General features: G+C 38.3%; 1 protein-coding gene across 1 annotated transcript in view; it reads left to right on the top strand.

Moving 5' to 3' along the window:
- PPP1R21 (protein phosphatase 1 regulatory subunit 21) overlaps positions 1-8241 on the top strand; it is a 31956-nt gene extending 23715 nt beyond the window's left edge. The window contains exons 18-22 of the mRNA XM_040058836.2: positions 735-770; positions 1910-2026; positions 2933-3031; positions 5067-5195; positions 6978-8241. Coding sequence (XP_039914770.1) covers positions 735-770; positions 1910-2026; positions 2933-3031; positions 5067-5195; positions 6978-7007 — 411 coding nt within the window. The 3' untranslated portion in view covers positions 7008-8241. The remainder of the gene's footprint in view (positions 1-734; positions 771-1909; positions 2027-2932; positions 3032-5066; positions 5196-6977) is intronic.
- Positions 8242-13497: the final 5256 nt, after the last annotated feature.

Genomic DNA, 13497 nt, shown 5'->3' with positions numbered 1-13497 from the left:
CTCGTGTTTTTTTTTTTTTTTTTTTCCTCCCTCCACTTTTCTGCTCCAGGATAAAAATGACCAGTGGATTGTTTTGAAATCCCCAATTTTGAAGTAAACTGACATCTTAAGTTTGTGATCCTCTATTTCAATCCTTAGGAGTTTGAGGATAATGTTACTCATAGGTCAACATATTTTGTGAATATCTCCCATAGACATAAATCTCTCGTCCTGTTGAGATCAAGGGGAAAAAAAGCCCCTTTGATTCTCTGTGAAGATATCCTTTCATGAAACCAGGTATTGGCTACTGCTCGTGTTTTGTCAGTGCTTGCTAGTCAGAGCGGAGAGGAAGGAATTTGGAAGGTATTCAAGAAATCCAGGTTGACTTTATTTCCTCTTAAACATGACGAGTAACGTTTCAGTGTGCTAATGTGGCTCTGAATAAGTTTCATATGATCAAGCAGTTGCATAACCATACAAGCACAACTGCATCTTGTTGCTTTTATTGCCTTTTCCCTGTGCACTTTGTAAGAAAGGAGATATATATATGAGAGTTGGTGTCGGGTGTAATTCTGTTCAAGGCATGCGTGTAACAACTCTTGTTTATGTTACAGGTGGAAGTACTTAAATTTGATTCAGTTTGAATGGTTGCAAGATTGTTTAAATGCAAAGTCCTTCTATGAGTGAAACCAAAATGCAGCTATGGTATCTATTTTTTGCAGTTCTCATTAAGTGTATCTTCTTTCTTGTTCTAGATTGGAATGTTGACTGTAACTACTGATAATGAAAAGGTAATCTGTTTTAAACATTATTAAAGCCCATCTGTTAAATACTTCAATTCTGATTCTGCTAAATTTATTCCACAGGTCTAATTACCAAGAATGCACAAATTGACTGTGTAATCTTTATATACTAAATGATCAAATTTCTGAAAGCCAGGTGTTCCTTAATTTTTTTCTTCTGTTAGTGAACTGTTATTTGGCCCATGTAAGCATTTTGGAGCAGTGTGAATTGGAGCCAGGGTCTGCTCTCTGTAATTTGAGGAAGGCACTGGTCTGTGCCTCAGTAGCCCAAACTGTATTCCAAACCTCGATTCTTAACCCTGGAAGAAGGGCTCAAGCTGCATCAAAGACCCTGGCTGCAGTGCCTGGGGCACAAAGCAGAGGTCACACTGAAACAAACCCTGAACCAGCCCTCAGACTAAATGTTAACTCTTTATTTAGCCCTGCTGTAATGTAACACTTGTTCCAGCAGGAACTTCTGAGAGTAAGATTCACTGCTTTCCCTTTTCTTAGATTACAGGGAGCTGATGGAGGAGTTTAGTTCACTCCTCCTTGTCTTCTGAAAGTGTGATTAAAAAGGGCTAGGGGGCTTGATAAGAACTGGTATGCGTTCTTAAAGGCTTCTGCGTAGTGCTGAACTTGAAGGTAATGACAAATCATGTGAAAGCTGACTCCAGTCGGTGAGTCTGTGAACTACCGAGTTGTTGGGCTTTCTTATTTTTATTTTCTTTTTTAATTTCAAATGTTGAAAGAAACTTCTGGAACATGCAACATTAGTAATAGTTATGACTTTTGTATACTTCTGAAGTACAGTTACGTGAAGGAATTCTTCCTTGTTGTTAGAAGTTTTCATGTAGGCAAAAGCTGTTCACTTGTGCAGTGGATCTTCATCTTCATCAGACACTTACCTTTCCAGTCAGCTCTTTGTCCTGTAAGAAAATCTGACATTAAGAGTCCCCATCAGAGTGATAAATTGCAGTGTGGTCTGCTGTAATTTATCTGTTGTGTTTGGGGAATTTGATTCTTTTTGATAGAGCAGCCAGGCCTGAGAAGGAAAGAAGAAAAAAGCCTGTATAGAGGCAATGTTGTGATTCAGGTGTTCGGTCTACGAAACATAAGTGATGTCTGCTTAAATTTTTCTTTGCCAGGCTCCAGATGTTGAGTCTCGTGAAGACCTGATAAAGACTCACTATATGGCCAGGATAGCAGAGCTGACCTCTCACCTGCAGCTTGCTGACAGCAAATCAGTGCACTTCCATGCTGAGGTGAGCATGCAGGCAGTGACATAAATCTCTTTTTGAACTTCCCACAGGCAAGTGCTATGATAGTCAGTTTTAATATATGGAGCATAATGTTTTATAAAAATCTGTTCTTGGAATATTTTTTGACTGTGGTATAGCATGCATAAAACAGATACTGTAAAAGAACTTTTTGTGTTTAATAAATCCTTTGGTAGCCTTGTCTTGGCTGTATTAAGAAGTATAATGTGTGTCATGTATAGGTTTGCTCACATAAGCTGAAGCAGCTGGCTTTAGTTACCAAGGAGGTTTTGACTTTATTTTATAGTCATGCTGATGTCATTCAAAAATATTTGAGTGTATTATGAAGTGATGGAAACAGCTCTCCTGAGAAAATTGGCTCTTAGGCATAAGTTGTACTGCAAGAATGAGCAAGATTATTCATTTATCTATGTTTTCCTTTTCATTTCAAGTCATGAGGGAACTTTTCTTGAAAGGAGTGGCTGTTTTGATTTGTGTAATAAATGATGTGGAATATAGCAGAGCTCTGCATTAATAGAGCAAATCCTCTTAAATATATATATTTTTAATGGAAGATGACATAGTATGGAGGAACCATCTTTTCTGATATTTGAGCCTTGTATGAAGTGAGCTGTTTGCATGTCTTTTTACTTAAGTAAAAGTTTTGTAGCAGTTATGTGAAAAATATGGTATTTACAGGATTGGTAATATGGTAGCTGTGTAAAATGAAACATTTAATGTTAATGATTCCTTTACCTGTGCATTTAAAAATGTGCACAAGCTCTGAGTTTCTTGAAATCCAAGTATCACAGAAAGATGGAAAAGTCCAAAGCAACCACTTAAAAATGCCTCAAGGCAATACTGTGGAACTGACTGTCATCCCTTGTGCCTTCGCTATCCTGTTCTCGGTAGTGTCGAGCACTTGCCAAAAGACTTTCTCTGGCAGAGAAGTCCAAGGAATCGCTCACGGAAGAGTTGAAGCTTGCCAGTCAAAACATCACCAGATTACAGGCAAGTAAATTGTTCTGTAATGTAACAGATGCATTTTGTAACCATGTGTTAAGGGGAAGTTGGAGCAGAAAAATTACAACAGTTTAGTCTGGCCATGCCATTACTAGTTTCTGTGTTGTGGAATATAAAAACTCTAGTGGTATGTAGAGAAGAGCCTTAAAAAATACATTTTAAATCCCAGGTATAAAGTTGAAGTGGAACATGCTTCCAAGAAAAGGCTACAGTGGTCAAACCTGTGTATTTTAGCACATTTGGTGTCAAGGATTTTCATGAAAATGAGAGTTGTAATGTTGAAAGGGATGGTTGTGTGACTGATCTCAGATGATACAAGGAATTCTTAATCCTTTCTTGCACCTGGGTCTGAAAGTTTTAAAAAATGCCAGGTTGATTTGGATTTTTTTAATATAGATATCTTAATATTAAGCAGAGATAGTTTTGGGCTGATCTTTAAGAAGCTGTTGTTAACAAAAAGCAGCTCTTAGCCATCCTCTGAGTGTCCCGTCCCTTTGTCCTCCTCCACACACCTGGGAAAGGAGCCAGTAGTACAATGAAGTATAAATAACTACACAACTCATAAATTCCTTTGTGTTTTCTTCACACTTAGTTCATGTCATTATTGTTCAGCTGTCTGTGATGGTACCAAAACTGGCCCATACAGGCCGTGAATGTAATGTTAGCTTTGAACTGTTGTGTCCATGAACAGTCCCTTTTGAACACTTTTTTGATTTGTTCCTTTAAGAAATTCCACAATTGATGTTGAACTCAGCATGAGATGTTAATTTCCAACTGCATATTAAACTTCATAGGAAAAGATAGCAGGTACACACCATTTGTATGTTTACTAGTCTGCATAATACTGAATAATAGACTTCTTTAGGTTGGAAGGGTCCTCTGAAGGTGTTTTGTCCCCCTCCTTTGGTCAGAGCAGAGAGTTCAGATCAAGCTGTGGAACTGGATATTTCTTATAGCCATGCTGATCTTCTGCCACAGTCACTCCATGTCTTAGCCATTGGATTGTTCCTTGTTCTGTCCTTGATCATTCAGCTTTCCTGGGCCCCTGTAACTTCCAGGGAAGTTTTACCTAGGACCTTTCCAAGCAGACCTTGAAAGAAGCCAGAATCTACTCTTTTGGAGGTAGCTATAATTCTACTACTCATCTTACTTCCCTCAGGATCCTGAATTCCACAAAGTCATGGTAGCTGCAGTCAAGCCTGCCACTGGCTTTCACATCCATGACCAGCTTTTCCTTATTTGAGAGTAGCAGGTCCAGCAGTGGGCATCTCTTGGTCCCATTGATCAATGGTATCACGGTGCTCTTTGCCACACTCAAGAGAACTTCTCAGTTGCTTGTGTTCCACCTTGCTGCCACGTGTCAGAGTAGTTAAAACCTGTAACAAGGATCAGGGTCTGTGGATGGGAGATTTTTATCTGCTTGCAGCAGATGCCTGTCATATCACCCTGTTGTTCTCCTGCTTATGAGATTTAACAGTCTTCAAGCCACTTCTTCACACAGAGCATGGTTTCTTCACTTCTGTCCTTCCTAAACGATGTGTATCCCTTCATTGCTGTGTTCTAGTTATGCACACTATCCCTCCATGTCTCTGTAATCTCAGAAAGATCATAGCTTTCTCTAGCTGCCTGTGGCGTGGTGATTGCTTCAGTTTTGGCTGCCGTATGTTCTTGTGCAGGCCATGCTTTAACCCTTGAAACATTACTTGTATCTTGGCCGGAGGCAATGGTGGAAAACTTAGCTGTTACTGTTATGTAAGCCATAAAAAGTGGGGGAAAATCTAAAGGAAACAACACAAAAATAAAGGGAACAAACCATGCATGAGACTTCAGGTAAAAGAAAAGTAACTGTTGACTTATTTTCATAAAACAGGTTTTGTTGGTTTGTTTTTTTGTTTTTGTTTAGCTGAATTGCACACACTGAGCATTAAAAGTGGAGCTTACTAAGAGGAGGTGGAAGTGTGCTGCTTTGCCAGGTATCACTAATACTGAGCCAGGGTCTCTGGTCATTTTATTTTTCCCTTAGGATGAATTGATGACGACAAAGAGGAGCTATGAGGACCAGCTAAGCATGATGAGTGACCATCTGTGCAGTATGAATGAGACCTTGACGAAGCAAAGGGAAGAGATCGATACACTGAAGATGACCAGCAAGGTGAGCTGGCTGCAGCTGGGGCTCTGAGGGTTACATTTGGTGTTCCTGCTGTACTGCCCTTGGACAAAACAGCTCACAAGCTGTAATTCTTTCTCTGAGCCAGCTGGAAAGAAAACTCCAAATTTGCTCCTTCAGGTTTCAGTGAAGAAAAAATTCTTGCAAAACATACATGTGGAAAAGAACAGGCTCTTCATGTCACTACTTCACATTAGAGTCTCAAAGTGTACCCTCTGATGGCAGATCATATCATTTTTTTGTTTAAATGTGGTGAAAATGGAACTATTTGTAAATCCAACTGGTGAAGCTGGGTGGCTATGATTTGGTTCTGGGTAGATGTGTCCCTTCTGAACTCCTTTTTGTTGCCGCATACTCTGTCCTTGGCAGCTGGTCTCTTTCTCTGTTTTATTTCTATATTCTAGCTTGTCTGTCTCCCATGTAGGAATGAAAAAGTTGCCACTAGTATTCTTCTGTGAGCTTGAAATGCACATTTAAATTCTTTACCAGGCAAAGAGTCTACCCACTTGTCAGGAAGAGATTTTTGACTTACCTAGTGGTGAAAAATACAGAAGTCTGCTTCTTTGAGCAGCCAGTGATTAAACCATGGTATATCCTATTCTGATCCTTCTAGGGAGGAACAGATCTTGTGAAGGCCTTTGCCCTTTGCTTGTCTGACTGTGAAACAAAGACATTATCATTATTCTCCTTAATAGTGGGATGCATGGAAGTAGGTATCACTTAAGGATTAAAAAAATAAAAAGCATAAACAAAATTCAATGTTCTGATTAAAGATCCCATGATGATGATTTTTATCTTTTAGAGTAAACTCTTCCCCCTGTTTTTCTTCAGATTTCTGAGTGTTTTAACTTGATATTGTATTCTTTAAAATTACTTTGTGGTGTAAAAACCATTGTGTTTCCAGAAGGAAGCTATTGGCTGCATACTGATCTTAGCACTTAATCTTTTTATAAAATGTTTTCTGGAATTTCTCACTTGCCATACTTCTAAGACTTGAATTGGTACTCTGTCTGTAAGGACCCTAGAAGCTCACAACAGAAGCCACACAGGTTTTCAGATGTTACAAAATGTAGGAGTTGAAATCCAAATGATGCAGTTAAAGCCCTTTATCACTTGGGGAGACTTGTTGGTTAGATTCAAAACAAATGTTATCTTCAGGAAGTAGGAAGACTGAGAATTGCCAGCAAGTAACTATTGCACAAAACTTAAGCTCCACATTCCCTTTGTGGAATTACTGCAGGTCAAATGTGAGTTGGCTTGCTGTAGAACAAACTCTGTTCTGAACTAGGAATAATCTGTACAACCTGAATTAAAATAAAATTTATTTTGAAAAACCAAAACAATATGGCAGGGGATTGATTTTTAATTTGATGCAATTATTCTGTAAGAAGTTATTTGGAGTAGCATCTGAAGTTGGATTATGATTTGACTTGCCTTCACTGCCCTTACAATATTAGTAGTATTAATTCGAGTGTCTTGGGATGTCCCTCAAGTGTTTTTCACAGGTTTCAGTTGTAGTAAAGAACTGTTGTGCTTATTTGAGAGATCTTGTACAACTTGCCTCTGTTGTGCTATAGAGATAGAGGAATTTTCAGAACAAATTGTTATAATCTATCAAAATTAGAAGCCTGTGGACTGCTTATTTTCAGTCTGACTCTACCTTGTTTGCTGTAGGCATAAATTATCAGACATCAGAATTTTTTTTTTACCTTGTCTAGATTTCCTTACCTAAATGATAATGTTCTCTTTGCTTGTTTCTTGTTGCAGGGAAATTCTAAAAAGAACAAAAATCGATAGTTTACAGCTGAAGTCTTTGGAAGCTGCTGCTGCACAGGATGCAGATAGTGACCATTCATTATCCAGTTCCTGTTTGTTCCGGGAAGCAGAGGCTGGTACTGGGTCTAGTAAAAACTGAATTGGTGCTGTAAATGGCTTTAAAATATTTAGAACTTGTAACAGATAAAACAGAACTTTAATGTTGTCTCTAAACCAAGAAATACACACTCTGTGGATAATTTATATAGTAATTTCCTTCAGTTTTTACTGTGCACTTTTTAAAACCAGGTTTTGATTTCATGTAACAACTTCAGATTTTGTATATTTTCAAATATGTTTCTGCGTTAACAAATTTGGATTGGTGCAGTAGGTGTCAATTTTTGAGTTCTGCATTTAATGATCAGCACATGTACATTCCATTACTTGTTAATAACAGTTTAAAAATGAGTTTGGAGACTTTTTGGCCATGCAGGCTGTGCAGTTACTGTGAATGTATTACTCCTGTTTTCAGCCCTCTAGAATTAATTGGAATAGTGGTTTGAAATGTTTTTTATAAATTCACCAAGTAAATGGAATCACTGTTAGACTGCAACAGTGGAAATCTTTCCTGCTCACATTTGGCACTTCGGATTTTGAGGTAAAGAGCACAAATAGTTGAATTGGGCTACTTCAATGAAATTGCTTTAAGATATTTCTGTAACATTTTCTTTACACATGTATGTATATATATATATTGGTTGAAATAGCTATTTAAGGCTAGAGGAAACTGTCATTTGCCTCAAAAGAGTGAAACAATGTGCATAGAATAGATCAGCTTACTGTGCTCTTACAGTAAAGAATATGAAATATGTAGGAGATTTAAACACTGAATTTGCAAAAGGTCTTCATGGAATTGTGATGGATTCACTGGCGGGATGCACATGGGTTTTCCTGTGTTTTCAGAAATTTGTGAACTGTAGGCCTCTCCTAAGATTTTTTTAATTTTTTTTTTTCTTTCAAGTGAAGCTTAATATCACATGTTTTCACAGCATTGGTTTGCTTTTGGGGGGTGGGGTTGGTGTTGGGTTTTTGGTAGGTTTTTTTTTTTTTTTTTTTTTTTTTTAAGTCACATGCTGTGCTGTTCCACATTTTCCACACCAGTCTTTTGTTCCATTATTCCCATTATGGCACTTATTTGTCCCACAGGGGTTTACTCTGATATCAGATCTGTTGAAATGTATTATCGGTATGTAATAATAAAATCAACCACATGAAACCAGCTTGGCTTTTTCCTTACTTCTGGCTATGCCCAGGCTGCAGAGTGTGACATTGTGGTGAGGTGTTCCAGCTGTTGCTGGTGGAATAGTTACACCAGTCCGGATGCTCCCAGGGCTTCTTTGTTCTGATAGTTTTTCCTTTCAGAAATGCAAAATAGAAGTGGTTGTGAAAGGGAGAGGAGATGGGGAGAGCCTGCAGGGCTTCTTACTGATGTTGAATTTAGAACTGTATGTGGGTGCTAATCAGGGTTAGGAAGTGTTGGCTTTCTCTCCAGCCATTTTATGGAAGCAGATACAGCTTCAACTGTTTAATTTAGGGTTGGGAAGCTAATTGCTTTCTTCCAATTCTTTTGAAGCTGCGTTTTCTGAGAACTTTCATCTTGCACTGAAGGTACTAATCCAGTTGGTTTAATTCTCTGAATCAAATTACTGAACTGATACTTTTACCGATACTACTTTCCATAGGTTGCTGCATTTAGGAAAAGACTTTGCTTAGGCCATTTTTATATGTCTGAATAAAAAAAGTGTGTGTTTACAATTTGCATTAAAAAAATCAAATGCTTGTTCAGAGTGTCCCCCAATATCCAAGCTGGAATTCATGTAGAATGTGTAGGCATTTATGTCCAATTCCAGTGTACATACATTTATCAGCTTTTTTTTTTTTTTTCAGTGTTATTTGGGAATGTATTTGGGTGTCCCTCACCAAGCAATAACCATGTCTCAAGAAGAGACAATTCTGATCACTTAAGCTGCCTTCAATTTTTCAAGGAAATGTTTTGAGTAAGTGCTAGACTACTGTAAATTATCAATACCCAAAAATAAAATCTGACAAAAGAAATTTAAGTCAGTGTTTTGGTTACTGCTGTAGTAGAGTTGTAAGGGGCCATGGAATATTTCATTTAACTCAGTGGCATTAGAAACTGTATCAAGTGTGTGCTTATTTTCTGCTAACCAGGTGATGCTGAATCTTTCTCAGTATCTCAAATGCTGTTAAAAACTGAAGACATGTTTCAACATTGCAGCCAAAAATTCATCTTTGAGGCAAAGTTTTCCAGAAAAATTACTTTGAAGTACTCTGTTTGCAAAGGTATATGCAGAGCATCATGGAATGTGCAAAATCTGGGCAAAGAAATGTTGCTAATAGAATTAATCTTCAAAAATGTACAGTGTGAATGTTTTCCTTCTAGGTGGTTAATTGGGGAGACTAGTGAGAAAGTGTTGTAAAGTGTAAAAACCCTTAGTATAATACAGTGTAAAATCGGAGTTAAAGAAAAGCCTGAATGTCAGTTACCTTTTTTTATGACAGTTCACTATGACACACAAGTTTTTATAGCATTTTTTGAGTGCTTAATTAATTTCTCCATAATACTGGGCACCTCATGAATAATCTCTCACTCTCGGACTTAAGTGGCTAATTCAGAAAACAGCACTATTTTAGTGGTTTTAATTGGATTTTCAAAAAATCTTTCTGAGCTTTGTTTTAAAGCTATACTAACATGTTCCTGGCTTTCAAAATGTTCAGCTGTCCTAGATTTCTGAAAGCACATCCCCAGTAACTATTCTGTGCGTTCAAAATAAATATTTGCTGTAATCAGGCATTAATTTAACTTCAAGACTGCCCCCGTAAGAACCACTGTTTCATCAGTTTGAAACTGCCCAAGAAGCACCAAAGCCTCTGTCTATTTTAAAAGGCCTTAAGCCTCTGGAGGTCAGAGGTTTCCCTGCCCGAAAGCTTAACTTCTAAAACAGGAATCTTTGGCTGTCGTCATAAGCTGTGCAAGGGTGCATCTCATTGCTGTTTGAACAAGGATTGTCTTAAATTGCTACATCTATGATTTAAACAGCAGTCAGCCAAAGTGTTGGTTTAAAGCTGATGGTGTTTTCATGTCTCTTGTTAATCCCTTCAGCTTCATTCTGAACCAGTTCAACATTTATTTCATGGCATGATGGTGCCAGGATCTTCTCGAATGTAAAATATCCAGGCTGGAACAGTTTGTTTTCCCACCTTTGGCTGTTTATATGGTTATTTTCCCTTTTTCCCAAGCCAGCTTCATTTCTAATTTGTACTTGTAATCCTGCTGCTCCACGTGCCCTACCCTCCCTTGCTGGCAGATGAATTTTTGGTGTGAAGATCTTTGGCCCAGCATGTTTCCTGGATGGTGACTTCACTGTTCTATAGTGCTTCCTACTGCTCCAAAACCCGCATTTGCTCCAACGTGCAAGGCGTCAGTTGCAAACAGGAAAGGAAATAAACTTTGTATCCACACAGTGCCTATCAGGAATCGGGAGAAGTTATTTACTGGCTTGTCTGAGCAGTGCCAAGGCTGTGGGGTTTTTTTAATAGTGTAAATCCAATGATACATTAAACTTTGGAGAACCATCTGGCCCTATAAATTGGGCAAACCTGTTGTTTAATACAGTCTGTATGTAAGGTGATTTGAGAGCACTATCTTAGCAACAGCAGGGTCATAATAAAAACAAATCTTAGTGCAGTAAAAAATTGTAATTGCTGCCAGAGGTCTGATTGCTTCCTCCCACGAAGGCTGGATGCTGCTCTGAGAATGCTTGTTCTGTCTTACTCTGCATTTTCTGCATGTCACTATCTGCAATATTGCTCGGCTGTGACTTCAAACCACGTTTGTTTAGAAGAGGCCATTTTTGCCCAAATTCCTGAATGTTTCTTTTAATATTTTAATATTTTAAAAACTTTATTTATATGCAGTTTTGCCTGCAGCGCTGCCAGCTTGGTTACAGAGAGGGACAGAGGAGAGCTTTGAGGACCGTGGTGAAGCAGGGCCTGAGTGGGGCTGTGAACTGCAGCCCATGGAAACTTGCCTGGGGCAGCGCTCATTGTCTGCCTCTGCTGTGTGTGTAGGCAGCTTTAGACACATCAGCGCCCATTCAGAATCGCCCAGTTCTTACAGAGGCACATATTCGAATTGCTGCAATGCTGAGCTGCAAGAAAACAAGTGCGATTCTCCTTGGGCTTAATTTGCGGGGCAAGACACCCCACTAACCGCCCTAAAAGAATTCTAGTTATAAACTTCTTACATGGAAATTGCAGAGATAGCACTAGAAAGCATAATTTATCTGTTTTAGCACTGGTTCACCCTGTGAGTCCAAAACTCTCTGGGCTAATGAGGTCCTAACTAATGAAGAAGCCTTTGAACCTCAGGCCTGGTGTCAAAACTGTAATTACGGTCTCCCGTAAACAACAAGGCTTTGTCCTGGGAAGAGTTAAACCCACAAAGCTTAAGAGTCCAGGTAATTTCCAGTTACTTTAGGCACCAGGCATTCTTTCATGAATTGATTTGGCATGCAGTCAACGGTGGCATGTAACTTCCTGCAGGCTCTGTCTGTGTGAAGTCCTTTGCTTCTGAAATGAGTGTGAGAACCCCTTACATCGCCATACACCCCCCTTCCTGCCGCAGACAGAGCCTTCATCCTTGCCTGCTCTCCCTTAAAGCTTCAAGTTTCTTTTCTCTTGGATTTAAAAGAACTCTTCAGTCTGTGCTTGAATAGTGAATGCAGAACGCTGCATCCAAGAAAGATTATTTTAATGAAGTTATGAGCCTGAAAAGGTCTGAACTGAGAATTTCAGTGCAGCGTCATTAACTGCAGCCTTTGGCCTCTTCTCTGCCTTATACTTAGTGACTTTCAAATTGTCTGTAGCATGTGCAGGGTTGGACAGAAACCACGCACCTGGAGAGGGACAATCGACCTGACCAGAAGTTTCTTTTGAAGTCTTGGAAAGCCTGGTTTATTTTTAGTCCAAACAAGCAGGCAGGAACAAGTTTCTCTTAGATTACTGACCTAGCCCAAGAACATATGAAGTCAACAAGGACTCATTTTCTCACAAAAAGGACGTTAATATGCTAAATTTCTGTAACCAATTTATATGTAATAAATAGGCATGATTTAAATAGTGAACATACTAGGCTTGTGAGTTTTTAATAGCAATTGTTCTAAGTGAAAGATGGATTCATTAAATGGTAAGAAGAAGAGCCTGACTTTTCAAAACAAAACACAAGTAATTCTTAGGAACTTTTGCAGATTTTTTTCGATTTTTTTTTTTGATTTTTTTTTTTTTTTTTAAAAAGAGAAGCAAAGCAGTAGAGCAAAGAATTAAAATAAGCCTAGAAACAAGTGTTTTTCTGTCTCTATTTACAAATATTTGGTTCTAGCCAGAGATGAACTGACAGGTTTCACTTTTGAGGAAACAGTCATAGACAGTGAACATTTTATAAACAGGGCAATATTCTGCAAATCATGTTAAGATCAATTTAAATATAGTCAGCAATGTATACTGAGTTAGTTAGTGTTGTAAAATGTTGAATGAGTTTTGTAACTGCCTTTAGCAACATATAATACTGTATCTTTATCTGAAATGCTCTTCAAATTGTATTTACAGTAGAAATACCTTTTAATTGTTATAATTTGTTCTGCATATACGTTTCATCAAAGTCAAATTATATTAAGGAATTTTAAATCTTAGTATCAGTTTTATTTTTCTCTGATGCTTGAGTTTATATTGCACTGAATTATTTCAAAGATAAAATGACAGTAGAATTTACTGGAGAAGAATAGTCTTGTCTTGAATATATATACACTTGTCTCAGCAAAGGAAAATTATCTATTTTTAGATATGCATGCTTTGATAAAGAGATAAGAGAAATTAATGCCCTTTCCACTTGAAAACCATTATAAAGAGCTAATGTAGAAGCTAAACAGCAAAAAAAGGTTTCATTGAATGTTGTGCAGGAGTACATGAGAGTTTGAAATACTCATTTTGGAGTATGTAGAAAATATTAGAAATTATTTCAAGTTTCCTGGCATTTTGGCAAAACAGGAGGTATCCACTGGTTCCCTCTAAGAGGCTGAGTGTGTCCTGGGAGAAGGCAGAAGACTGAATTGTTTATGGAAGATAGAATTTTTATGGAAATACGGTTTTGCCACCAGGCCTGGATTTTAAGGGCGGAAGACCTACAGGGATGGAATTCCCAAGGGAAGAGGCTGGGATGAGGTTCTGGCACTTCCAGGGCTGCCATGAGGGAGGCAGGTGGAGCTGCCTAACCCTGCGCCCTGAGCCTGGAGGCCTCAGTCTGGCGGTGCTCAAAACAGGCCTTCAATGAGAGAAGAGTGTAACAATTCACTGCCTTGCAAGTTACCGGTTAAATTATGGTGAAAAATTTTAAATATTAAGATAACAAACACAAAACTTTTTAAACCACGAATGGCAAATGTTCATCCTAGTG

The sequence above is a fragment of the Hirundo rustica genome, chromosome 3 (assembly GCF_015227805.2).
Source record: "Hirundo rustica isolate bHirRus1 chromosome 3, bHirRus1.pri.v3, whole genome shotgun sequence".
Classification (NCBI taxonomy): domain Eukaryota; kingdom Metazoa; phylum Chordata; class Aves; order Passeriformes; family Hirundinidae; genus Hirundo; species Hirundo rustica.
Note: the sequence above shows the minus strand (reverse complement) of the source record. Positions and strands in the feature narration are given on the sequence as shown.